Source organism: Aquarana catesbeiana, linkage group LG08 (assembly GCF_042186555.1).
Source record: "Aquarana catesbeiana isolate 2022-GZ linkage group LG08, ASM4218655v1, whole genome shotgun sequence".
NCBI lineage: Eukaryota > Metazoa > Chordata > Amphibia > Anura > Ranidae > Aquarana > Aquarana catesbeiana.
In genome coordinates this window covers 270,692,345-270,720,001 of record NC_133331.1, presented here as the reverse complement: position 1 = coordinate 270,720,001, position 27,657 = coordinate 270,692,345, and the positions used below count along the sequence as shown (strand labels likewise).

The 27,657-nt window shown below is 45.5% G+C and overlaps 3 protein-coding genes and 1 pseudogene across 4 annotated transcripts in view; 3 read left to right on the top strand and 1 right to left on the bottom strand.

The window, feature by feature from the left end:
• LOC141106741 (uncharacterized) overlaps nt 1-27,657 on the top strand; it is a 172,748-nt gene that overhangs the window by 60,034 nt on the left and 85,057 nt on the right. The gene's annotated exons all lie outside the window — the stretch shown is intronic.
• LOC141106455 (uncharacterized) lies at nt 144-18,159 on the bottom strand. The gene is made up of 8 exons (XM_073597244.1): nt 17,879-18,159; nt 12,817-12,932; nt 12,288-12,419; nt 12,078-12,201; nt 11,464-11,561; nt 9,374-9,479; nt 7,350-7,477; nt 144-3,563 (listed from the first exon to the last, which is right to left on the bottom strand). Exons 2-8 carry the CDS (start codon nt 12,922-12,924, stop codon nt 2,046-2,048), a joined length of 2,214 nt encoding a protein of 737 aa, XP_073453345.1. The 5' UTR covers nt 12,925-12,932; nt 17,879-18,159; the 3' UTR covers nt 144-2,045.
• LOC141106963 (U2 spliceosomal RNA) lies at nt 13,074-13,163 on the top strand (annotated as a pseudogene).
• On the top strand, nt 18,027-27,624 carry LOC141106465 (gastrula zinc finger protein XlCGF66.1-like). Of its 2 annotated transcripts, none has more exons than XM_073597261.1 (7): nt 18,027-18,185; nt 21,081-21,199; nt 21,517-21,705; nt 21,794-21,917; nt 22,533-22,651; nt 22,766-22,856; nt 23,527-27,624. In XM_073597261.1, exons 1-7 carry the CDS (start codon nt 18,143-18,145, stop codon nt 24,171-24,173), a joined length of 1,332 nt encoding a protein of 443 aa, XP_073453362.1. In that variant the 5' UTR covers nt 18,027-18,142; the 3' UTR covers nt 24,174-27,624. The 2 variants fall into 2 exon arrangements, with proteins under 2 accessions (XP_073453362.1, XP_073453363.1); XM_073597262.1 differs by lacking the exon at nt 18,027-18,185 and adding an exon at nt 18,212-18,362.

Genomic DNA, 27,657 nt, shown 5'->3' with positions numbered 1-27,657 from the left:
TTGACTGTCCTGATCTCAACCTGACAGAACCAGCTTTGGGATGAATTAGAGCAGAGACTGCCAGCCAGGCCTTCTCGTCCAACATCAGTGCCTGACCTCACAAATGGGATTCTGGAAGAATGGTCAAACATTCCCATAGACACACTCCTAAACCTTGTGGACAGCCTTCCCAAAAGAGTTGAAGCTGTTATAGCTCCAAAGGGTGGGCCAACTCAATATTGAACACTATGGACTAAGACTGGGATGCTAATAAAGTTCATGTAAGGGCAGGTGTCCCAATACTTTTGGTAATATAGTGTGTGTGTGTGATATACACACACACACAGTGTATATATACTGTATACACCATAGTTTGCAGACGCTATACCTTTCACACAAACCAATTAACTTTTACGTATTGGGATTTTTTCTTTTTTTCTTTTTTACCAGACATGTAGCAGAATATATTTTGGCCTCAATTTATGAAGAAATTAGATTTATTTATTCATTGGATATGTTTTATAACATTTTTTTTCAAAATTTGTGGTCTTTTTTTCGTTTATATAATAAAAAAATAAAAAAACCCAGTGGTGACCAAATACCATCAAAAGAAAGCTTTATTTGTGTTTTTAACAATGATATAAATTTAATTTGACCAATGAAACCACAAAGCTCCTGATTCACTCCCTGGTTATCTCTCGCCTTGACTACTGCAACTCACTCCTCATTGGCTTACCTTTAAACAGACTATCCCCCCCTTCAGTCCATCATGAATGCTGCTGCCAGACTCATCCACCTTACAAACCGCTCAGTGTCTGCTACCCCTCTCTGCCAACCCCTCCATTGGCTACCACTCGCCCAACGAATTAAATTCAAAATACTAACAATAAGTTACAAAGCCATCCACAACTGTGCCCCCAGCTACATCACTAACCTAGTCTCAAAATACCAACCTAATCGCCATCTCCGTTCCTCCCAAGACCTCCTGCTCTCTAGCTCCCTCATCACCTCCTCCCATATCCGCCTCCGGGACTTCTCCCGAGCCTCGCCCATCCTCTGGAATTCCCTACCCCAATCTGTCAGACTGTCTCCAACTTTATCCACTTTTAGGTGATCCCTGAAAACTTTCCTCTTCAGAGAAGCCTATCCTGCCTCCATCTAACAACTGCACTATTTTCTCCATTAGCTCATCCCCCACAGCTATTACCCTTTTGTATCACTTGACCCTCCCTCCTAGATTGTAAGCTCTAATGAGCAGGGCCCTCTGATTCCTCCTGTATTGAATTGTATTGTACTTGTACTGTCTGCCCTAATGTTGTAAAGCGCTGCGTAAACTGTCGGCGCTATATAAATCCTGTATAATAATAATAATAATAATAATTTGGGTACAGCACAATTACCAGTTAAAGTAGCGCAGTGCTGAATAACTAAAAATGCCCTGGTCATGAAGGGGGTAAAACCTTCCGGTGGTCAAGTGGTTAATGTCTAAAAAACAAATGAACTTTTTACTGCAAACGCTGGCCATGTTTAAAGTGGAACTTTAGTCAGAAAATTAAGTCCTGCTAGAACACTTCAGGCTGGCCCATTTTGCTGGTATAGCTACTGTATGTAAAAGATTACAAATAGGTGCCTCTACTGTTTAAAATCCACTAATGCACTGTCTCATCCTGCTGTGCACATGCTCAGTTGCTCTCTATTAGTAGACACTGTGCCGAAAATAAGAGCCACTAAAGGTCAATCTGCTGATAGCCTAAAGATTTACTGCTGCTCAGGGGCTCTGGGCTTCGGCAAAATGGCATTCTCCAGCAAGAAGAAACAGGTGCAATGCTGGAGGCAATTTACACTACACAATAAATTTGGTAGCATAATTATTATTGTGGAATGTATGTTCTTTGCTAAAGAACATTATTTGTATCAAGTTGTTATGAGTAAAGTTCTGCTTTAAATAAAAAGAAATTCAAATTACTTGAAAACTTAATTGTTTTCTTTATCTCTATCACATAATTTTTCTATAAATTTGGTTAAAAGAAAAACAGTTTCAAGGTTTGTTATTTCTTTTGGTGCAATTAAAGGATCATGGCGCCTCCTAAATCGGAAATGCCGGCCCTGGAATGTGAGAGTGATCTGTCCGCCCCTGATATTTGGCCTTGATGACATTTCTGGTGACTGACAAGACAGTGTTTCCAAGTGAAGCTTCTTCCACAATCTGCGCAAGAAAACTTTTTCTCGCCTGTGTGAACTCTTTGATGCCTGACCAGACCCGACTTTTGCGTGAAGTGTTTACCACATTTTGTGCATGAGAAGGGCTTCTCTTGGACCCTGTGTGCTTTCTGGTGCTGCAGCATGCTGTATTTGTGTAGAAAGCCCTTCCCACAGTCAGGACAGGAGAAGAGGCTATTGGTGTGGATTCTCTGATGCGAGGAGAGGGATTCCTTCTTCACAAAACTCTTCCTGCACTCTAAACACGAGTATGGCTTCTGCTCTATGTGGGTCCTCTGGTGGATAACCAGCGTGGCTTTGCGTGTGTATCCCTTGCCACACTCCGAGCAGAAGAAGAGGTTGTTGGTGTGGATCCTCTGGTGGTCAATCATAGAAGACTTCTGCACAAAGCGTTTGCCGCATTCTGGACATGAATGTGGTTTTTCCCCGGTGTGCCTCCTCCGATGAACAATCAAGTTTGCCCTGTAGGCAAACTGCTTCCCGCATTCAGAACACGAATACGGCTTTTGACCCGTGTGGATGGTCAAATGGTCTTCAAGGTATGACTTTCCCACAAAGGATTTCCCACATTCCGTACAGAAATAAGGCTTTTCCCCCGTGTGCCACCTCTGGTGTACAGTCAGATGTGACTTCTGTGCAAACCGTTTTCCACATTCCAGGCACAAAAAAGGCTTCAGCCCAGTGTGGGTGGCCTGGTGGAAGATAAGGGAGGTCTTGCTGACGAAAAACTTTTCGCACTCTGAACAAGAGAATGGCTTTTGCCTTAGGTGGACCTTCTGATGGTTGGAGAGAGTTGATCTCAAAGCAAAACTTTTTCCACACTCAAGGCAGGAAAATGGTTTTTCACCAGTGTGGATTCTCTGATGACCGATAAGGTATGATTTGTTCACAAAGCATTTCCCACATTCGGAACAAGAATAGGGTTTTCCCTGCATGCATGTTTGTTGATGTTTGAAGAGCAACACCTTTTTGTGGAAGCTTTCACCACACTTGGTACAGGAATGAGGTTTCTCCTGGAAGTGTGTACCCTGATGGTAGATCAGAGCAGCTTTCTGAGTGAAGCTCTTCCTGCACTCGGTACAGGAATAAGGTTTTTCCCCTGAGTGTGTACCCTGATGGTACAAAAGAGAAGCTTTCTGGGTGAAGCTCTTCCCACATTCCCGACAGGAATATGGCTTCTCCCCCGTGTGAAGTCTTTGGTGTACCACAAGGTGGCCCTTCTGAATGAAGCATTTGCTGCAATCAGAGCAGGAGTATGGTCTCCCGGTCTTGTGTAATCGAAGATGTCTGAGTAGATGAAATCTTTGTGTGAAGCATCTCCCACATATGGAACAGGTGAGAGACTTTGTGGTTCTGGGAGTTCCCTGAGAAGGAAGAAAAAAAATGTTTAAGGTGTTATTAAACCCAGTCTATAGCCACACTTACTGTCATTCTTCTATGCTGTGTCATTAGATTATTAGCACCATCTGTTCAGCTAAAGATACCCTATAAAGATTACTTCAGTCTACGTTTTCACAGTCTCTACAATCACTTGCGGGTCTCTTTGGTGTCCCATTGTAGCAACCACAATGTCCACACTACCCCCAGGGACAACAACGATGTGTTGCTGCTCTGTGCACGGATGGCTGCTGGGTAAGAGAACGTATGCTCCGGCCAACCTTTCCAACCACCTACATTTTATTTAAGGATCAAAGAAAAAGAAAATTTATTTATTCATATTCCTTAAGTCTAGTTTACACTTGCTTCAAAATATGGCTTTGGAAAGGCTTTGTTAAAGCTCTCTGAACGCCAGTTAAAGCCCCTGTCACTAAATAAAATGGTTAGCTTACAGTCCTGTTTAGACCTTGCTTTTTCTTGGGGCTTTGATGGGGCTTCAATGAGGCTTCGATTGGGCTTCGATTAGGCTTCGATGGGGCTTTGATGGGGCTTCAATGAGGCTTCGGCGGGGCTTCGAGCGAGCTTTGCCATAGATTTCTATGGAGGCCTTGAAGACGCTTTGAAGCACCACTAAAGCTGCATGGGGTATAATTTTTGAAGCAAAGCAAAAGCAGGTATAAATGGGACTGTAAGCTAACCATTTCATTTAGTGATAGGGGCGTTGACTAGCTTTCAGAGAGCTTTAACAAAGTGTGTCCGAAGCCTTGCTTTGAAGCAAGTGTAAACTAGCCGTTAATGTGTGTTGAAGCCGATGCAAGTGTAAATGAGCCCTTACCCTGAGAAAGTAACGTGTCCAGTGAGGTAACGCGTTGGGCGGAGCCGGGTGATGTAATTTTGGTGGTGATAGAAACCGGAAGTAGCGGCAGAACACAGTTCTTTGAAGTGATGTTTAAATCTTTCTGACTCTGCATTTGTGAGTGCGATTTCCTGTATTTTAATAAAAAATACTACACTATCTTCGGACATTTTGAGATTTTACTGGGCTGGCCAAGTAGATATTTCTCAACATCTTCAAGGGATATACGCACACTTTTCCGGGGACAATTGCCCTTCTACCCATGAAGGAGAGGATGCATGGAGGATTTTAAGCACATATGACATATATGATTTAAAGGTCTCTACTTGAGCTGAGCAGTCACTCTGGATGGTGGTGGAGCGCTATTTTTTGGGGGGTGAAATTGGAGCACTATTAAGAAGTCACACGGATAATATAGACCAATATTGTTGTGGACTGTAATATTGGGACTTTTATATGTTTCTTTTATGATCAATCACCTATCTGAAATTACACTGTTATTAAATTTGAGGATGTATTTTTATGTGGCACTTGAATATATTATTTGTTCTCTAAGTTTCATATTATTGAATTATTGCAATAGTTATTTGTGTTATGATATGGGCAGCACTACATTAATTAACTTAAATTTGTGCATATTGCTTTGCTGGGATAGATAAACTTCTTTGCTAAAACAGAATGAACACTGAAGTTTCAGTTTATGGAACATATAGCTCCACTGCTGAGGTTTAACCTGTCCACAAGGTTTTGGAGTGTCTCTATGGGAATGTTTGACCATTCTTCCAGAAACACATTTGTGAGGTCAGGCACTGATGTTGGATGAGAAGGCCTGGCTCGCAGTCTCCGCTCTAATTCATCCCAAAGGTGTTCTATTGGATTGTGGGCAGGACTCTGTGCAGGCCAGTCTACTTCCTCCACCCCAAACTCGCTCACCCATGTCTTAATGGACATTGCTTTATGCACTGGTCCAAATCATTTGGTGGAGGGGGGATTATGGTGTGGGTTTGTTTTTCAGGGGTTGGGCTTGGTCGCTTAGTTCCAGTGAGGGGAACTCTTAAGGTGTCAGCATACCAAGACTTTTTGGGCAATTTCATGCTCCCAATTTTTTGGGAACAGTTTGGGGATGGCCCCTTCCTGTTCTAACATGACTGCGCACCAGTGCACAAAGCAAGGTCCATAAAAAAAAAATATATATATATGTATATATATATATATATATAAAAGTGTAACAGTGATCAATCAGCACAATCTAAATACAGTAAATAAAAAAACACTCAGTGCTAGATGAATTGCTGGCCAACACCTATAAGCGATTCAAAACTTACTAGACCAAACTTTTACCCAAAAATGGTGTAGTGCAACTCTCATTAAAAAAAAAAAATACCACCTCTTATCAATAATATACAAAACCTTCCAAACTTTGAACAAGAAAATAATGTTACAAAAAAATATTTTGTGATAAATATTCTCTATAAACCATATGCAATACTTCCAAAAATATGCACAAAAAAGTCCAATAGATATCCAAACGTGCAAAGTAATGAAAAAACGGTACGTAATATCCAGCTTAAATCCACTGAGATCACCACTGGCATGCATAAAGTAAAGGGAATCCACCACCCATATAGAATGGCCTCTCACGTCACTGACATGACCTCTGCTTTACCACTAGTTCATATCACGCAGTTTTGCCTCTCTGGGGATAAAGCAAAAACAGCTACTCCTTCCAAGTTCTCACTGCTTCCCAATCACATGAGTGGATGGATGGCTGAATGGATCTCCACTCACAGCAATACATATATGTGAAGAGAAAGCACACAACCCTAGTGCTCTCCATTTAAAACTCTGAATTTATTAAAAGGGTAAATATTGCACTTACAGGAAACAGCACTATTAGCGGTGCTAACCATATATCGCTCATCTTTGGTAATCTTTAATGAGACAACTTGGTGCAGAGATGGCCGCGGTATGACGTCATGAACAGGGTTCCTCATCCTATACGTACATTACGTCCAATAGCTGGGACTTCCTCAGTAGGACGAGCAACCCTGTTCATGACATTACTTTGCACGTTTGGATATCTATCGGACTTTTTTGGTATATTTTGGAAGTATTATGTATGGTATATAGAGAATATTATTGGAAAGATATCTCCCATGGGGCTTTGTTGCAGCAATAGAAATCACACAATTAAAGCATGTATATAAAAAACAGAAAATCTTTATTGAAGAATAGATTAAAACTGGCTGATCTATACAATTCACGTCCTATTCTGTGAAATATTTCCTGCTGACCTCACAGGGAGCAGGAATACATAAGTGAAGATTAAAATAAATTGCATATCCACCAAATCAACCCAACGCATTTCAACCTATATAGAGTCTTCATCAGGGGTAGAAAAATGGAAGCAATCAGAAACATGAACGTGACCAAACGTCCAGACCAGCGAGGATGGTTAGTGGTGCACACTGTCTGAGTCTCAGCCCAATATGAGCTCCAAGTCCCACAGAGGATCAATGGTCATCAGAGGAGGGCAACAGAGACAAGGTCATTCATAATAACTGGTTGAAAAATGAGTGACTATATAAGTGTTGACTAGATGATCTAATGCAACAAGGGGGAAAGGAGTCCCCTAATAGAGCCGCTCAGCTTGAACTGACGGTTTGAGCTCCAGCAAGGTATATAGAGAAAATTTATCACAAAATAATTTTTTGTAACATTATTTTTTTTGTATGTAATTTGTTCACACATTACAAAAGTTTTTGTATATTATTGATAAGAGGTATTCTCTTTTTTTTTATGAGAGTTGCGCTACACCATTTTTGGGTAAAAGTAGTGTGGTGTTCGCTGGAACCCACAGATCTTAACAATCTTAGCTGGACCTTCTGTACCTGGACATCATTACATTGCAGCTTACCGGATGGAGGTTCAGATCGATAGGGCTTTCTGCTGGCAGGTCATCAGATGTGATGTCATCAGCTTCACTTTTGCCATCTAGAGGGATAACTGGAGAGCCCTCTGTAGTAATCCCACCGGGCTGTCTATCTAAAGCAAATAAGAAAAGGAAAGATTAACAGCACCTTAGAGTGGAACTAAACCCATTGATTTAACGGTTTCAAAAAACATTTACATTCAAGGCAAGCCGGAAATGTAACTATCAAACCATCAAATGGCTGGAGTCAGAACTGATCACATGTGCAGCATCATGGCAGGGCAGATCAAACAGAGGCCAAGATGGCAGCTTCCCTGGCTGAAAAGCATAGTTCCACTTTAAGACAGATCTTTTTGCTGCTAAACTTTTAAATCGATGGATTTAGTTCCGCTTTAAAATGGAACGTTAGGCAGAAAATTAAGTCCTGCTAGATCACTTCAGGCTAGCCCATTTTGCAAGTATAGCTATGTAAAACATTAAAAATAAGTATCTATACTGTTAAAAATCCAGTAATATACTCTCTCACCCTGCTCTGCACATGCTCAGTTTCTCTCCGTTTTTTAGGCTCTGACGATTTTGTAGAGGCCGATCTGCTGACAGCCTTAATGGTGCTGCACATGTGATCTGTTATGACACCAACCATTTGATGGTTTGACAGTTTGGTCGAGGGCACAAGCAAATGAGACATTTACCTGTAGCAATCCCAGAATTCAAGGAATGTAACTGTTTTTTTTTAAACTGTTAAATCGATGGGTTTAGTTCCCTATTATGATTTACTGCTGTTCAGGGGCTCTGGGCTTTAACAAAATGGCAGCCTCCAGCTAGAAGAAACAGGATCAGTGCTGGAGACATCATTTTGATAGCAGAATGATTAATGTGTAATGTATTGTTCCTTGCTAAAGAATATTATTTCTATCAAGTTGTTATGGGTAAAGTTCCACTTTAAGGCAGATCTTTTTGCTGCAAAGGGCATTGTGGACACTCTACCAATTACACAATTTCCATGGAGACTACTCTGCTAGGTCCTAGATATGAGACAGAACATGGCGATGTAATACACATGATATGAAGATGTCCCAGGCTATACCACTACTGGAATGTGTTCCAATCCTTTTAACCAGACAATGGGATATTGGGTATGTTAGAACCAAGAGATGAGGACCCCTGAGTAGAGTTGGCATAACCAGAGCTTCATACTTGATCAGGAACACAATAATGCAATACTGGCCCTCTCCCAACCCAACTACTTCAATATGTACACAGAGTAAGATAATAGCACCCCATACCTTGAAAGCGCCGATCATTTAGGCAGCACTTTACATACTGTACATTCGCAAGTCCCTGTTCTCAAGAAACTTAAAATCTACGGTCCCCATCTTAAATGCTTACACACACACATCATAGCCAGTTTGGACAGGAGACAATATCTAACCAACATGTCTTTGAAGTGTGGGAGGAAACCAGATTACCCAGAGGAAACGTGCAAATTGCATGCAGATTGTGTCCTGGTAACTCCCAAAAATTTGAGTCTTGCACCCCCTGACTTGGTTTGTACAGACTCCTTTCTGTCCAAAACTTCAAAAACATGGTTATTCATTTTTTTTTTTAATTGATTGTACATACCTCATTCTAAACTGATGTAAACCGTTGTGAAATAACAGAAGACACATCGTGAAATGTTTTGGACACCACTATTTTATGGAACACTAGAGCTGTATGGGTACAATGCTGTATGGGTAGGAATGTTTACGATTGCTGGTAAAATGTCTTTAAAAAGGCCCCAAGAAGCCTTATTCTCCTTTGCAGGCCAATCCATACTTCCATAAGCATCCTACAAGCTTTAGGGCTATTTTAGCTTAGAGAAAAGAGACTCCTGACTCCCCCACTGGACACATAGTGTCTATCCAATACTGTCTACTGACAGAGGAGGGGGGAGAAGAAGAGATTGTTGTAGTGACTGAACAAGGAGAATCTGGGACTCTTCTCTGGATTTACTGTTTATTACTCACCTGTGCTGATCTCTGGAGGGATTTCCTCCTCCTTAAATTGTTTGCTTTTCATACACTCCTCATTGTCACCCGCATCTTCTGTTTTAACGACAATCAGGTTGTCACCCTAAAATGCAAGGAGTTTTAAAAGACACTCTGAAAAGCACACCCAAGTCAAAACTAGAAATTTCTACAGAGGATATAGGCTATCAACTCAGAACATCATTTTCTTTATTCAGGGAAGAGGTGGTACAGTCCATCACTTAAAGGGGGGTTCCGGTCGTAATATATATATATTTTTTTTAAAGTCAGCAGCTATAAACACTGTAGCTGCTGACTTTTAATAAGGACACTTACCTGTCCAGCGAGCCCGCGATGTCAGCCCCCCAAGGCCGATCTGTCCATTGGATCGGACGCCGGCACCTCCATCTTAACAAAGGGAAACAGGCAGTGGAGCCTTGTGGCTTCACTGCCCGTTTCCTACTGCGCATGCGCGAGTCACGCGGCGCTTTGTGAATGGCTCTGTGGTTTTCTGGGACACACACAGTTCCCAGAAAGCAATGGGGCCGCTCACCGAAGAGGAGAAACGCTGCAGAATAGGAAGAGGCAGATTAGAAAGACTGCCTAGCAACAAGGGTTTTAGGTAAGTTAATTTTTTTTTTTCAACTGTTTTTTTTTTTTTAATTTTTTTAAGATTTTTTATGCACTTTTTTATTTTAAGGTGGCCCTGCACTTTAAAGTCATTAACCCACCCTGAAAAAGTCATATAATTCTCTGTGTCTCCTAATTAAAGGTGCTCCTGGCCGGCTATATTTCAGAGTGCCGCTTGGCGCTCACGTGACCGGCTGGCTCCCCCCCAGTCTGACAGCTGCAGTGGGCAGGGCCGAGATTCCCCTGCTAACGTCAGTTGGGACGAGAGGAGGAGAGGAGAGAGAGAGCCGGCTGGTCACGTGAGCGCTGCTCTGAAATCAGGTATAGCCGGCATTGTTTTAAAAAGAACACAGAGAAAAGAGCACCTATCATTAGGAAAGATTATATAAGAAATGAAATATTATTTCAGCATCAGGAGTGGAGGGGCACTTGACACATAGCAGACAGGCAGGGAGTGGAGGGAGGAGAGAGGACAGAAGAGGACAGGAGAGCTGCGGATGACAGAGGCACATAAACTGACCACGGTGTCAGGGCTCAGCAGCCATGATAAACCATGGTCAGTTTACAGAGGGGAGCACAGAAACTGGCAGGATCAGCCAGGTATTTCAGGTGTTACAGGGGGCCAAATTACACAGCACAAGCACTGTGCCGTATAACATGATTTAAAGGAACAGAATCTTTTTCATTTTCTTTTAGGGTAACAAAGACTTTAACTGTCTAAGAAGCTTGTTAGTGACCAACAGCCAGATGTCCTTGGAACACTATCTGCTGAGCTATGTGAAATAGCAGGTCAGATTGTCCCAGCCCTGCCCACTTTAGGACTTTAAGCTCCTTGCTCCCTTTTAGGAGGGCCATGTGGATTCATGGCGATCCGAGCAGAAGTGAGAGCTGTTACCTGTCAAAAAAGTTGATTGGACGGCACTTCACAGTACAGATGGATAATGATCCAAAACACACTGCAAACGCAACCCAGGAGCTTTTGAAGGAAAAGAAGTGGAATATTCTACAATGGCCAAGTCAATTGGCTGATCTCAATCTAACTGAGCATGCATTTCACTTGCTAAAGGCAAAATTAAAGGCAGAAAGACCCACAAACAAAGAACAACTGAAGACAGCTGCAGTTAGAAAATGCAAAGCATCAGAAAGGAGGAAACCCAGTCTTTGGTAATGTCCATGGGTTCCAGACTTCAGGCAGTCATTGCCAGTAAAGGATTCTCAACAAAATATTAAACATGAACATTTTATTTATGATACTATTCATTTGTCCAATTACATTTGAGCCCCTGAAAATGGGGGGACTGTGTATAAAAATGGTTGCAGTTCCTAAAATTTGTACTTGATATTTATGTTCAACCCCTTGAATTAAAACTGAAAGTCTGCACTTCAAATTCATTTGGATTGTTTTTTTTATTCTGGTGGCATACAGAGGACCTAATGTATGAAGTATGAATTTTAAGTACCTGATCATCCTGGAGGATCTCATGGGGTTCATCCATGGAGTCCTGGGAATACAGAGGACGGGGACATCTCTCTGGGGGATTTCTGTTACTGGATCCATCTGTAAGAAACACACACACTGACTGAATACATTGTTTCTATTACCGCGTACACACGACCGGACTTTACGGCAGACTTTGTCCGGCGGACTTTTCGACGGACTTTATGATGGACTTGCCTACACACGATCAACCAAAGTTCGACGGATTCGTACGTGATGATGTACGACCGGACTAAAACAAGGAAGTTCATAGCCAGTAGCCAATAGCTGCCCTAGCGTAGGTTTTTGTCCGTCGGACTAGCATACAGACGAGCTGACTTTTCGACCGGACTAGAGTCCGACGGACAGATTTGAAACATGTTTCAAATCTAAGTCCGTCAAACTTTTGAAAAAACAAAGTCCGCTGGAGCCCACACACGATCGAATTGTCCGACGAAATCCGGTATGCCGGACCAAGTATGCCGGAAAGTCCGATCGTGTGTACGCGGCATATGTCTTTATATCAGAGGATGTGTGTATCTAGGTGGATCCTCAATACTCTTCTCTCCTTTACAAGAAATAAAAGTCTCCTCTTACCCGGTGATGTGAGGGGCGGCCGGTTCTCCATCATGACGTCCTTGTAGAGATCCTTGTGTCCTTCTATATACTCCCACTCCTCCATGGAGAAATAGACAGTGACATCCTGACACCTTATAGGAACCTGACACACACAATGATACAGTCACCATCCAGACACATCCCTTGTCTGTTACTGGATAATGTCCCAGAATTCTCAGCACCGCTCACCTCTCCCGTCAGCAGCTCAATGATCTTCTGGGTGACTTCTAGAATCTTCTTGTCATTTTTCTCAGATGTCAGGGAGGAAGTCCGAAGCACTGTGATGGTAACATTGTCACCAGATTTCACAGGATGAAACCTCTGTATAAGAAAACAATTGTGTTATATGACTCTCCCAGAATCCTCCTCACCTCTCCGGTCAGGTCTGTGTTTTATTAAGGCTAGGTTTCCACTAGTGCGACTTTTCATGCGATTTGGGACTGAAAAGTTGCATGACAAGTCGTACCCCATGATTTCCAATGAGTACCGTTCATATCTGTGCGACTTCAAGACACAGTGACTTCAAAGTAGTCCCTGCACTACTTTGGTCCCACTTTGATGTGACTTGAGGTCCATAGACCTCAAGAATACACAGGCATTGCTTCAAGTCGCGGTAAAAAATCACGGCAAAATCGCACGACTTTGGGACGCAATAGTGGAAACATAGCCTAATAGAGATAAGAGTGATGTCATGTGACCCTCCCATAATCCTCCTCACCTCTCCGGTCAGCAGGTAGATGATCTCCAGTGTGAGGTTTAATATCTTCGTCATGGGACTCCTGTCTTGGTCCAATGAGCTTTGCTCCTTTGGGAAGGAACCTATCATGATGGAACCTATGCAAAGAATATAATATAAAGATTATATGAACTCAGTAACAATTCTGGTGTGAACGGGCCCTAAAGGCAGTAAATATATATAAACGAAAATACAATATAATGACTTGCCAACCAGCAGTTTAACTTCTACTGCTGGCCATCGCTTCTCAGCCTTTGAGCTAAGATCAAGTGTAGTATCTGTTCTTACCAGTTACTAGTGGAGGCGCTGTGCTACTGTCCCGACCATAGTGTGAGGTTGGGGGGGCGGTGGCTATGCAAATCCACTGGTGTAATGGTAGCCTGGAAGGTTAGTATCTGTAGGAAGCGAAACCAGAGCGCCTAAACGTAATTGGGGGCCGGGAGTAGGTTCTTCCCGAGAAAGCCGGAAGGGTTACTCCTGGTAGGGATGGGGCTGCACTAGTCTGGCCGAAGGCCGGGCTCCGAAGGAAGCCCATGGTGTATGTGCCCTTGGAGTGGCAGTCCAGGGGTGCTGTAACTTTCACTGTGTTGGGTACACTTTGAGTTTTATTGGCACCAAGGTCACTGCACTACACACACTTTTTTTTCACACCTCTAGGGCTGAGCCTTTTGGCTTAGAACCAGAGGAATTTTTTATTCCTGGCCGGAAAGAGCGGCCATTGTATGGCACTTTATGCACTTTCTCCACTATCCTTCCCCCCACTTTTATGTTTGTTTGTCGTGTTGGTTTGCTTATTTTGTTGCGCTGTACACGTTTTTTCACGTTTGATTAGTAAGGTGTAGGTCCTCGGGCCTGCCCTTAAAGTCTTGGGAGGGGGTGGACATGGCCTTTTGGCTTATTTCGCCGTCTCTCATGGGGTCTCCCTTTGGGGGAGCCCCACCCAGTACTTGGTTTGGTCTGTTTCGAGAGAACGGGGTCCGCCTGGTTTTGGCCAGGTGGACCAGTGAAGTCCTGGTCAGGAGCCTTGCGCCCCGGGGGATCAGTGCTAGGGTCCTTTCTCTTCGGAGGAGGACCATGTGTGCACCCTGTGCACGTTTTGTGTTTCACTTTTTTTTTGTACCGGGTGGAGTCTGAATATGTTCACACATCACGGGCTTTCAGAAAAAAAAAAATGACTGCTGCCCATCGGCTTTGTTGTTCTGGGTTTACAGACAATCGCGCACACCCCCTGCCTCTTGTGCTGGGCTTGGACACAGCACGATTTCATCAGCAGGCTTGAAGACAATGATTTTGGCTGTGAACCTGCTGATTGCTGTGTCCAATCACAGCACAGATCTGTGTTAGTAAACACACAAGCCAAAAATGGATGTTTTTTTTCTCCCTGCTTTCAATTAAAGTGGGGTTCCACCCAAAAAAAAAAAACTACATGAAAAATCTTAAAAAAAAAAATAAAAAAAAACAAAAAGCATTACCTCTAAATGCCTGTTGCTAGGGGGTCCCTCGTAGTCTGCCTCTTCCAGTGCCTGGGCTGGTGACATCACTTCCCCCTCGGCACAGGAAGGGCTCAGCTCTGGTCCCTCCCTCCTGTCAATCATCTGGGACCCATTACAGGTCCCAGGTGACTGAGCGGCCAATCACGGCGCGCGGCGCCGCTCGCGCATGGGCAGTGGGTGCCAGGCTGTGAAGCCACAGCCCAGCGCCCACAGTTGCAATGCCGGCGCCGCTGAACGGAGGGGGAGACGAGCGGGGCTTCGATCCTCCGCATCACTGGACCCTGGGACAGGTAAGTGTCCAATTAAAAGTCAGCAGCTGCAGTATTTGTAGCTGCTGACTTTTAATTTTTTTTTTTTTTTTTTTTAGACTGGACCTCGGGTGGAACTCTTCTTTAACATTCAGAGCTGAAATCAGGAAGAAAAGCCAGCCAGTCTATGAGCAAAATCAGACACCTACTTAGGCACGCAGTTAACCCTTTGATTGCCCTCCTGATCAAGCCTGTCACCCAGCCAGTGTCATTAGTACAGTGACAGTGTACAGTATTATCACTTATCACTGTATTAGCCTAGGTTCACATACGCGTGGCTGTGCGGACCACAGCTTGCGCGGGCACAACAGCCCATTAATTTGAATGGGCTGCTGTTCCCCCATGAAATGTAGAAAAGAAGTCCCGGACCAACTTTAAAAAAATTGCAGCCTGCATGGGAACCGCGAGTGCAGCGTGGTTCCCAGTGCGAGTGCGATTTCCAATGCGGGCGGCGTGCCATTCAGACTAATGGCACCCGCGGGTCCCGTGTTTTACTGTGCGGGTGGTTGCAGCTACAGGGATTTGTGCAGGTCCCACAGCAGCACCACACCCGCACAGGTGTGAACCTAGACTTAAAGCGGAGTTCCAGCCTGTAAAATAAAAATTAAACGTTTTTTTAAAAACTTTTATTATAAGGACACCTGGACAGGTATCCTGCGATGTTAGCACCCCTAGCCTATGAACTGTGGGTGCACATGCCAGCATCTTCACTAAGGGAAAAAGGAAGTGAAGCTTTCCGGCTTCACAGCCTGTTTCCTACTGAGCATGCACGAGTCGCGCTGCACTTTCTGAATGGTCCCGCCGTCTTCTGGGAACAAGCGGAGCTTCTCCTTTTGGGTGGAGCTCTGCTTTAATGTCAGTAGCGGCATCAGATAGTGTCAGTCAGCGTCCCTCCCAGACAGTGTCAGCGCCAGTCCCTGATTGCCCGCCACACTATCACAGTCCCACTATAAGGCGCTGATCAGAACTACTGTATACTTGTGTCCGCAAACATTTTTGGGATTTTATTTTTTTTTTTTTTACCAAAGACATGTAGCAGAATACATTTTGGCCTAAATTTGATTTTATTGGATATGTTTTATAACAGAAAGTAAAAAAGACTGTTTTTTTCGTAAGTTTTTTGTCTTTTTTCAGTATAATAATAAAAAATAAACCCAGTGGTGATCAAATACCACCAAAAGAAAGCTGTATTTGTGTGAAAAAAAATTATATAAATGTCATCTGGGCACAGCGTTGCATGACCGCGCAATTACCAGGTAAAGTAGCGCAGTGCTGAATAGCAAAAAATGGCCTGGGCACGAAGGGGGGTAAAACCTTCCAGAGGTCAAGTGGATTAAATTCTTAAATAAAAAAATGCTAAACACTAAAAAAGGTGATGTTTTCTATCTGGTGGGTGGGCTGGGCAGGCGTATGATGCAAATCATATTCCCAATTGTATCTAATAGATTATAGACTGTGATTAGTAGAAATAGTGATTACAGATATGAAGGATCATGTGACTCCCTTCCTCTCTTCTAGGGTGACCACATTTCCAAACTGCCATTCAGGTACCCCCCCGCCCCCCCAATGATTTTTGATACCTTTTATGCCTCTTTTTGGGGGGGGGGGAACATCTTCAGCTCTGAGGGGTACATGCTGGGACCTGTAGTCCTTCACTTTGGGGGGGTCACATGCCCCAAAATTTAAGGGCTACAAGTCCCAGCATGAACCCCTGAGATTTAAGGGTGTGACCCCACAGATTTCACAGGTTCATGCTGGGACCTGTAGTTCTTCACTAGTTGGCGCAGCAGGCTGGGGTGTCTTCAGATCTGAGGGGTTCATGCTGGGACTTGTAGTCCTTCACATTTGGGGGAGTTACATACCCCAAAAGTGAAGCACTACAAGTTCCAGCGTGAACCCCTGATATCTAAGGATGTGACCCCCCCCAAAAGTGATGGATTACAAGTCCCATCATAAACCCCTGAGATCTAAGGATGGGACTCCCCCCAAAATTGAAGGACGACAATTCCCAGCATTAACCCCTGAGATTTAAGGGTGTGACCCCAATAGATTTCACAGATTCATGCTGGGACCATAGTTCTTCACTAGTTGGGGCGGCGGGGGGGGGGGGGGGGGGTTGTCACATCTTTAGCTCTGAGAGGTTCATGCTGGGACCATAGTTCTTCATTAGTTGGGGCGGCGGGGGTGTCACATCTTCAGCTCTGAGAGGTTCATGCTGGGTCCATAGTTCTTCATTAGTTGGGGGTGTCACATCTTCAGCTCTGAGGGGTTCATGCTGGGACCATAGTTCTTCATTAGTTGGAGCGGCGGGGGGTGTCACATGTTCAGCTCTGAGGGGTTCATGCTGGGACCATAGTTCTTCATTAGTTGGAGCGGCGGGGGGTGTCACATGTTCAGCTCTGAGGGGTTCATGCTGGGACCTGTAGTCCTTCACTTTTGGGGGGGGTTCACATCAGAATTCTCTGTTCCTGCCTAAATTCTGTTGCCATCTGGAGTGACGTCCGGCCGTCTAGCCACGCCTTTCTATTTCCAGTAGCGAATCGGGGGCCACGCCTCTGGACTCCCGGCCCGTTTCAGGAAGCCCCGTGGGAAAAGAGGGCTCGGCTGTGCTGCACCGACACACACACCGGGGTGGACGGCACCGAAGCCTGGTGGGCCGGGGATGAGAACGTCGGGCTGTGAGGTGTCATACAGCGGGACGGCGGCTCTGCTACGGTCGAAGAGGCGGTGTAAGCGGAGGGCATGTCCTTGGCGGGGCTGTGCGGCTGCTCGGTGTCAGTTACATGTATTGTGTAGGGAAGTAATAGTTCCACCGCTAGCTGACACACAGCGGGCGGCCCGTCAGCCCCATCTCCAGTGACAGCTCGGATCCCCACTGTATTCCGAGACACTGTATTGTCCCAGAATGACGATGCCCGGGACCTGGGACAGACCTGCAAAATGCGGGACTGTCCCGGGCAGTCCGGGACATGTGGTCACCCTACTTCCTACCTTGTACGACCAATCACAAGGAACCGCTGTGGTCACTTGGGGGGGGCGGGGAGAAAGTCCTCAGCGCTGCGTAAGCTCTGACTAGACGGACGACTCCCTCCCTTCATTCCAGCACACACAGTCAAATTCATTATAATAATAGTATTAAGATTTATAATTTATGACAGGGCCACTTCAAAAATGGCCCCTCAGGGACAGCAGGACACACAGCAACCCCCAACCAATCATAACAATGCACAGGTCACACATTACCTCCAACACCCCAGAAGGGCTCTTCGCCTTCTTGCGTTCTGGGCTACCACAAAATGGCGGCCTCCTATTCAAAGGACAGCACCATAAATATACATTATTTCCAACGTTTCTTAAGTTTTTCTGTTACACCACAGCGCTGGGCGACTCCTGTTGTCCCAATGTTTGTTTTTTGTTATCTCCGGTTCGTTCTATAAAAGGGGATACAGTAGTTGGTAAATTCGCGCTACAAGAAAATGGCCGCCGCTCAGCGTTGGACTTCCGTTAATGCAACAGACTGGAAAACCGGAAAGAGAGAGCTTTTGTTTAGGTAAGGAGTTATAATCTGACGGAACAACCCACCGTTCTGATGTAGAAAAAAATTGATAAGTAGCGAAAATAACTGTTTTGTGGAGTTGTCCTCTGCGTAGGGGGCCGCCATTTTGTCGTGGCACATAAAGCAGAGGTTGCTCTTGGCGCTGGGGTGTTGGAGCTGTACAGGTTGGAGGTAATATGTGAGCTCTGCAATGTTATGATTGGTCAGGGGGTGCTGTGTGTTCTGGACAGTTGTGCTCCACTTATACTGCAGGTTTAGAGCCCATCTTCTAAGTGGACCTGTTTCAGTAGTCCTGGATCTTGGTACTATTGCTATAAGGACTTTTTTTTTATGTCTAGGCTGGGATTGGGTGAGGCTGACCATGCTTTGCATCCAGATACTTCAACGTAAACTGTGACTCCAGACAAAACTGTTCTATTGTAGGGTCAGGAGCCCTTGTTGGGTGTTTTGTGGCTCCTGGCATCCAACCTGACTTCCTGTCCTTTGTGAAAATGCTGTACACAGGAGGTATAACTCTCCTGCAAAGATAACTCTCCGCCTAAGTCTGAAACATTGTGTTTAGGGCACGAATGCCCATTGTGGCCCAGGTCCTTAGCACTGAGTGTGTTCGGGTGCTGTGCTCAGGGCACGCATGCCCATTGTGGACCAGGTCCTTACTACTGGGTGTGCTTGGGGCACACATGCCAATTGTGGCCCAGGTCCTTAGCACTGGGTGTGCTTGTATGCTGTGCTTGGAGCATGCATGCCCATTGTGGCCCAGGTCTTTAGCACTGGGGGTGCTCGAGGAATGCATGCCAATTGTGGCCAAGGTCCTTAGCACTGGGTGTGCTCGGGTGCTGTGCTCGGGGCACGCATGCCCATTGTGGCCCAGGTCCTTAGCACTGGGTGTGCTCGGGTGCTGTGCTCGGGGCACGCATGCCCATTGTGACCCAGGTCCTTAGCACTGGGTGTGCTCGGGTGCTGTGCTCAGGGCACGCATGCCCATTGTGGCCCAGGTCCTCAGCACTGGGTGTGCTCGGGTGCTGTGCTCAGGGCACGCATGCCCATTGTGGCCCAGGTCCTTAGCACTGGGTGTGCTCGGGTGCTGTGCTCAGGGCACGCATGCCCATTGTGACCCAGGTCCTTAGCACTGGGTGTGCTCGGGGTGCTGTGCTCAGGGCACGCATGCCCATTGTGGCCCAGGTCCTTAGCACTGGGTGTGCTCGGGTGCTGTGCTCAGGGCACGCATGCCCATTGTGACCCAGGTCCTCAGCACTGGGTGTGCTCGGGTGCTGTGCTCAGGGCACGCATGCCCATTGTGACCCAGGTCCTTAGCACTGGGTGTGCTCGGGTGCTGTGCTCAGGGCACGCATGCCCATTGTGGCCCAGGTCCTTAGCACTGGGTGTGCTCGGGTGCTGTGCTCGGGGCACGCATGCCCATTGTGGCCCAGGTCCTTAGCACTGGGTGTGCTCGGGTGCTGTGCTCGGGGCACGCATGCCCATTGTGGCCCAGGTCCTTAGCACTGGGTGTGCTCGGATGCTGTGCTTTGGGCATGCATGCCTATTGTGGCCCAGGTCCTTAGTACCCAAGCACACACATGAGCATTGTGACCCACCTGTTGCTTCGGTGTGGTGCTTACTGTAAGGCAGGCATGCGCAGTGTGGCCCAGTAATGTGCTTGCTTGGGTTCCATGCTCAGAGCACGCATGCACAGAGTGGGGGGTGTCCTTATCATTGTAGCTGCTCGGTACTGTGTATCGGGCAAAGTTTGGGTTTCTTCAGACTAATCCTTCCATCTCCAGATCTGTACCTTTGGAACCGGAGACCGTAAACAGTGGACTACAAAAGGGGTGTTGTCACCACACTTGTGCTCCATTCAGCAGAAAGGTAGACTTAGCCTTTAACCCCGGGCAGAACACAGGTCCATCATTAAGCTCAACTCCGCAAATTAGAGAACATCTACACGTGCAGTGGCTCCCCCAGCTCATTCAGTCTGGAGGTGCAAGGATAAGGTGTAATACTTACTTATTCATCACTCTAGAAGGGTCCCTCCAGAGCTGCAACTAGAGCCTTCTCTTTAGGGTGCTCTCGGCCACAGTTGCATGTACAGTACAGAATTTGTAGCCCTACATTGTGTGTGATATCCCCGAGGGAGCACCACTGGAGTGAGCGAAGGAGGCGCCAGAGCCAGCTGGTGCGGGGATAAAGTAACACAGCCTCTCATCGCCCTCTAGATTGGGGGTCTCCAAATGTTTCAGTATAAGGGCCACATTGTATGTTTTACAAATATGCATGGGCCAAAAAAATCCCCATCAGAGTCCCTGTTATATCAGGATCCCCATCAGAGTCCCCCCCTTACAGGGTCCGGTTCTGAGTTGGAGTGCTGGAATCCTCAATCTCCAAGGGTTTACAATTGACCCTAGTTGAGGGCCAAATGTGGCCCCCAGGCCATAGTTTGAAGACCCCTACTCTAGATCTAACAAGCGTTTAACCCTTGCAATGCTGGTCCAACCCCTCAGATTTTGCTTATTTCCCAGAGTTGGGCTTTAAGGTATATACAGACATTAGAACATGTTTGTTTCCAGGCCCCTCCATAAGTGCTGATGCCTCTTCCAGGTAGAGCCTGCTTAGGTTGTAACCTGTAATAGTCCTATCTCATTACAAGAGCAACAAAGGTTCCTCTGTCACCCAGCTTCAATAACCAGCTAAGGGAACCATTTTACAGTCAGTTTCAAACATTTAGATTCAGATAAAAACAGTTGGTCATGATTACAAGTATGTTTTGTGGTCACAAGGCACGCCTGTAGATTGCAGTCCTAGTTTAATCTGTTGACGTTGTAGAAAATGCTCTCAGTTACCAAGTCCATATAATCTTTGCATCAAAGTTCATTTTACTCCATCTCTGCACAGGTTTCATCATGAACAGTCCCTTCCAAGAGGAGCAAAGCTCTTTGGGCAAGGACAGGAGTCACATGACTGAGAAGATATTAAACCTCACCCTGGAGATTATCTACCTGCTGAGTGGAGAGGTGAGGGGTCACATGACATCACTCTTATCTCTATTAATAAAACACAGACCTGACCGGAGAGGTGAGGAGGATTCTGGGAGGTCACATGACAACACTCTTATCTCTATTAATAAAACACAGACCTGACCGGAGAGGTGAGGAGGATTCTGGGAGGTCACATGACATCACTCTTATCTCTATTAATAAAACACAGACCTGACCAGAGAGGTGAGGAGGATTCTGGGAGGTCACATGACACACAAACTTGAGAGAGGTGTATTGTATTAACATGGAATGTTAATTATTCATGGAATAATGTGAAGTTATCTTTTTCAAAGGACTATATATTAGTAAAAACATTTGGTGAGCTTGTGACACCCAGCAACCGTCCCCGTGTTGTAGAAGGATGGAGCCGGATCCACAGCCCCATCACAGTGCCTGCACTGCCCTCCCCGACACCTGAGAGGAACAGTGACAAGAAGATTCTAGAAGTCACCCAGAAGATCATTGAACTGCTGACAGGAGAGGTGAGCGGTGCCGGGAGAATTCTGGGACATTAACCAGTAACAGACAAGGGATGTGTCTGGATGGTGACTGTATCATTGTGTGTGTCAGGTTCCTATAAGGTGTCAGGATGTCACTGTCTATTTCTCCATGGAGGAGTGGGAGTATATAGAAGGACACAAGGATCTCTACAGGGACATCATGATGGAGAACGGGCCGCCCCTCACATCACCGGGTAAGAGGAGACTTTAATTTCTCGTAAAGGAGAGAAGAGTATTGAGGATCCCCCTAGATCAGTGGTCTCAAAACTACAGTCTGGGGGCCAGATGCGGCCCTTTGCTTGCTTTTAACTGACCCTTACAACACTATTTCATCCACTGATACCAACAATGGGGCATAATTCCCCCCCACTAACCCCAATAAAGGGGCAAAATTCCTCCCAATGACACCAATGATAGGGCACAATTTCTCCCAATGACACCAACAATGGGGCCCAGTGACTCCAATAATGGGACACAATTCCTCCCAATGATACTAATGATGGGGAACAATTGATATCAACAATGGGGCCCAAAGATGGCAATTCCCCACTGACACCCAACTATGGGGCACAATTACTCCAACTGACACCAATGATGGGGCATTGTTTTTCCCACTAACCTTGGAGACCTTTTTTACTCCATGGCCATAGTTCGCCACCCCCCCCCACCCCCCCCCCCCCCCCCCCCCCCAAGGTCTGAAGGACAGTAAACTGGCTACGTTTGGAGACCCTGCCCTAGATACACACATCCTCTGATATAAAGCCATAGAAACAACATATTCAATCAGTGTGTGTGTGTGTTTCCTACAGATGGATCCAGTAACAGAAATCCCCCAGAGAGATGTCACCGTCCTCTGTATTCCCGGGACTCCACACAGGAACATCAGGAGATCCCTCAGAAGGATCACAGCATCACACAGGTTTATAAGGTAGGCCAAATCAACATAATAATACCAAATGTGACTTGTATACTGATATTCTCCTGCATAATTTTAAATAATACCTAAAAAGGCATCACCCATATTGCTTTGTGCCATATCTAGGATGAGAACCTGTTTATTATTAAAGTTGAAGAAGATGAGAGGGATAATGAGCTGGATAAAGAGGAGGATATCCCTCCAGAGATCAGCACAGGTGAATAAGAAAAACACTAAATCCAAAAGTGCAAAATTCAGGCTATCTATCTATCCTATCTATCCTATCTATCCTATCTATCCTATCTATCCTATCTATCCTATCTATCCATCTATCTATCTATCTATCTATCTATCTATCTATCTATCTATCTATCTATCTATCTATCTATCTATCTATCTATCTATCTATCTATCTATCTATCTATCTATCTAGTTTGTAAATACCTGACCATAACACTGTTATGTCTCATTCTGGAACCATGGGTATTATTACAGAGATGACCAAGGCTCCACCCTCTATAGCTTTAGAAGCCTCCATTCTTTTGGAAAGGCTTTCCAAAAGATTTTGGTGCATGCCTTATGGAAACTGTGGTTGTTTAGCTAAAAGAACACGTGTGAGGTCAGATACTGATGTTCGGCATACCAATTCATCCTGAAAGTGTTCAGTAGGATTGAGATCTGGCTTTTGTGCAAGGCCTTGAGGTCCTCCACACCATACTGGTCAAACCACGTCTTTATACACAGGGGTACATCCATGTTAGAACAGAAAAGGACCTTCCCCAAACTCTTGCTGCAAGGCTTGAAGCACACAATGGCCATACAAAGACATTTCAGACAATATAGTGTACCTAATCTTATATAATTTCTATGTCTTTTGTTCTCTGCAGAAGAAGAAGAGAAGATCAGGAATAAATACCCCATTTTCTCTCCAGAGGGTGACGTAGATGAGGACGTCACTGCTGAAGAAAACCGAATAGCCCTGCCCCACCTCCACCCAAATCTCCACGGGCCTGATTTGTCTTCCAATTCTGACGCTTATAACTCAGCTCTCATAGGAGGCGCAAGTTTAATTTCACAGCAAAGAACTCACAATGGGAAGAAGCGGTACTCGTGTTCGGAGTGCGGGAAGTGCTTTGCGCAAAAATCAGGCCTCGGCCGGCATGAACGAAACCACAGGGGCAATTACGACTACACCTGCTCACACTGTGGGAAGAGCTTTACGCAAAAAGCCTATCTGGTGGTCCACGAGCGGATTCACACCAAGGAGAAGCCATTTTCCTGCTCTGTGTGTGGAAAATGCTTTAACCAGAAACCCAACCTCTTGATCCACGAGCGGATCCACTCGGACGTTAAGCCATATACTTGCTCCGCCTGCGGCAAATGCTTTAAATACAAGTCCAGCTTTACCCTGCACGAGAGGCTTCACACAGGGGACAAGCCCTTTTCCTGCCCCATCTGCAGTAAGCGTTTCTCCAAGAAGTCATCCCTTGTCTCGCATGAGAGGCGCCACATAGGCCAGAAGCCTTTGCTTTGACATAGATGGCCCCTTCCAAAAGAAGCCCGTCATTTCCACGTGGCTGATACCAGGTTGAACTCTGCCAAGAACAACACCTCCAAGCTGTTGACGTCATCCCTGATTTATTCTCCTTATTCCGGAAAAAAACAAATGGGAGTCTGGATATGAGAATGGTGACTGAAAGCGGGGTGGGAGCCTCGGGAACGTTCAAGAGCTGAAGAGCAATATTAATCCACTAGTGCCCATCTAAAACTGATATGTCTTGGGCGGGGTTGGCTTTGAAAGGAGGACATTTTTGTATACAGAACAGCCAATTATAATTTTACAAAAACTACAGCCCCCAATATTTTTTTTACAGAGTTCACAAGCTATCAAGAGCCAGGCATATAGCCATGCCTGCTCTGCAAGTCTCAAGATGCCATGTAAGCTTTCCATGGTCTATTCTTGGCTTGGTTGTGACTAGACTTGAGCAGTTTGATTAAACCCAACAGGATGGTCATAATCGAAACCTAGTAACAGCCATAACTATGCCTGCTCTGCAAGTCTCCAGCTGTTATAGAAGCTTTCCATGGTCTACTCTTGGCTCTTGGTTCTATTCTTGGCTTGGTAGTGACTAGAATGGAGCAGTTTGGTGATGACCACCCTGATGGGTTTAATTGAAACCTAGTTACCAGCCCTAACCAGGACTGCTACCCACCAACCATAAGCCCAGTTTTCTTTTAGCCTGGTTATGAGTATGATATCATTGCCTGCCTCGAACCACTCTAGCATCTTTGATTAGCAGTAGTTGATTGGCAGGGTCTGGTGGAGAAGACAGCAGAAGCAATAATTGGCTGTATCCGGTGAATTCAGCATTGCCTCCTTTTAAATTGATATCCTGTTTTTTAAATCGTCTGAAGCTGTGCGTTAAAGCAGAACTAAACCCATGTTTTTAGCAGTTTCAAAACCGTTACATTCCCGACACGTGTTGGGAATGTAACTGTCGCTCTGGTTGTGCTCTCACCCAAACTAAAACCATCAAATGGCTAGAGTCATAATCACATGTGTAGCATCATGGCAGTTGAAGATCAAACAGAGGCCAAGATGGCAGCTTCCTTAGCTGAAAATGATAGGAGGGTTTGATTCCGCTTTAAGGGCTTGTTTACACTTTCTTCAAAATGTGGCATTGGACATGGTTTTTTTTTTTTTTTTTGTTTTACAGCACGCTGAATGCCAGTCAAATTCCCTCTCACTAAATAAAATGTTTACTTACAGTCCTGTTCACACATTGTATTTGGTTTGCTTCAAAAATGATACCCTATGTTGCTTTCTTAGTGCTTCAAAGTTCTCTAGAGAAGTGACAACGCTCACTAACAGCACCTAAAGTTTGTGAGGGGCTTTTATTCAGCGTTAGCTTCACCTTGTTTTGGAGGTATTGCAGGTATGAGATATCCCAGGATGCACTGGGAAACTAACAAGTGAACCAGAAATACATCATCAGCAGTCACTTCTGGTTCATGTGTATATGTTCTGGGAGTGTCTGGTGCAGACGTCACATCTGGTGTGCAGTGTGGAGCAGCAGGAAGGTGAGCGAGGTCTGGAATGGAGCAGAGCAACTAGCAGACTGCACATGTGGTGTGAACATGGGAACGCTATAGCAGAAGATGAGCAGGGACCGAAGAGAGAGGACTGAACAGCAGAGGATTAGCAGAGCTGGGGGACTAGAGCAGGAGAAACTAGCAGATGTCACACATGGTGAGCAGCATGGGAGCAATATAGCGGTAGGTGAGTGGGGACCAGAGAGACAGAGGAGGATCAGCAGACCAGGGGATCAGCAGACCTGGGGGTTACTACTGTGAGGGGGGGGAATCAGCAGAGCTGGGGGTTACTACTGCGTGGGTGATCGGCAGAGCTGGGGATTATTACTGAGTGGGGGATCGGCAGAGCAGGGCTACTACTGAGTGAAGCATCAAGAGACCTTGGGGGTTACTATTGAGCAGGGATCTGCTGAACAAGGGTACTAATAAGCTGAGGATCTGCTGAACAGGGGTTCTAATGAGTTGGAGATCTGCTGAGTGGGGGTACTACTAAACTGGGGTTCTACTCGGCCCCTTTAAAACAAATGGAAAATAAACACACACATGGGGCATTTGCCAAGCTTCATTAAGGCCCCTTTCACACTTGTGTGACTTGGGACTGCAAAGTTGCATGACAAGTCGTACCCCATGATTTCCAACGAGTACCATTCATATATGTGCAACTTCAAAGTAGTCCCTGTAATACTTTGGACCGACTTTGATGCGACTTGAGGTTTATGGACCTCAAGATTACACAGGCATTGCTTCAAATCACGTGACTTTCAGGTTGCACAAGTGTAAAAGGGGCCTAAAGCTTCAAAAAAGCATCACCAAAACATTAAAAAAAGCAGTAGGAACTTTGATGTGCGTTAATGTTGAAGCAGACGAACTCTAAGAGTGGAGAGGGTGCTCCTAAAGTCTAATAGCTTACTGCTCCATCAGTTGCCTGACCTCAGGTTTTCTTCCAGTTCCTGAGTGTGCATAATAGCAGAGTCCTGTAGATGTTTACATTCCCTTCAATTACAGGGCTCTGCTATTTGAAACTGTTGTGCGTATTTAGGAGCTGGGTGACAGTGAAGGTCTAGGCTCTGTTACATCAGCTGTCTGCTGGTAATACATGTCACCTCCGGAGTGTGCACAACAGTATCACATCACAGAGCCCTGTAGGTAGGAGGAAAGTTAACAGCTTCAGGGCATTGTGTTTGATATTGTGAGGGTTACTATGGAGTTGCAAGAAAGTATGGGGGAGATTTACGAAAACTGGAGCACTCAGAATCTGGGGAATCTGTGCATGGTAGCCAATCCACTTCTTACTTCAGCCTGTTTAATTAGGCTTTGACAAAAAACCTAGAAGCTATTTGGTGAGGTGCATCTGATTTTGCACTCTCCAGTCTCTTGCAGTCTCCAGCAAATCTTCCCCTGTGTGTTCTCAGCATGGGGGAACTGTCAGACCTCCGGGTGTGCTGGCTCTCAGCTGCAGCATTGTCTGGATTTAAATGGAGCTGCCATGGGACAAATATGGAGGTGCTGACAGCCTTCATTTAATTGTTCAGATTTTTACACCAGCCTAGTAGAGACTGGTTCCTTTAAACACCATGCTATGTTATGGTTTTGAGGCTGGACTCCACTCTGGGACCACCCTTTGCCTGCAACAAGGGTCTTCTGCCATTTGCAGAGGGTCAACAGGGAGATAGTGGTGTCCCTTCTGCGTATAAAACCAGAGATGGCATCACACTACAGCCTCTGTTCCAAGCCAGAACTGCTGCACAGGTCCTGCGGGGGCGGGGCAAGCAGCATAGCATCCTCCCCTGCCTTTCTTGGCTCCAGCCCTCCTACGAGGGGCAGGTTGGGGGGCTATCACTATTATAGTGTCTCTTTAAAACCCACCAACTATCCATGAAAATTTCATACCACAAAATTATAATAATGAACACATTTGTAATAAA

Excerpts from the sequence above, each read along its gene's own strand:
- LOC141106455 (XM_073597244.1), bottom strand. The coding sequence starts at position 12,924 with ATGATAGGTTCCTTCCCAAAGGAGCAAAGCTCATTGGACCAAGACAGG. Across the intron at positions 9,480-11,463 it reads AGATCCTCCAGGATGATCAG|GGTGACAACCTGATTGTCGT; the intron begins GTACTTAAAATT and ends CTTGCATTTTAG. Across the intron at positions 7,478-9,373 it reads CCCTCCAGAGATCAGCACAG|ATAGACAGCCCGGTGGGATT; the intron begins GTGAGTAATAAA and ends TATTTGCTTTAG.
- LOC141106465 (XM_073597261.1), top strand. The coding sequence starts at position 18,143 with ATGCAACAGACTGGAAAACCGGAAAGAGAGAGCTTTTGTTTAG. Across the intron at positions 18,186-21,080 it reads AAGAGAGAGCTTTTGTTTAG|GTTTCATCATGAACAGTCCC; the intron begins GTAAGGAGTTAT and ends ATCTCTGCACAG. Across the intron at positions 21,200-21,516 it reads TCTACCTGCTGAGTGGAGAG|GACTATATATTAGTAAAAAC; the intron begins GTGAGGGGTCAC and ends TCTTTTTCAAAG.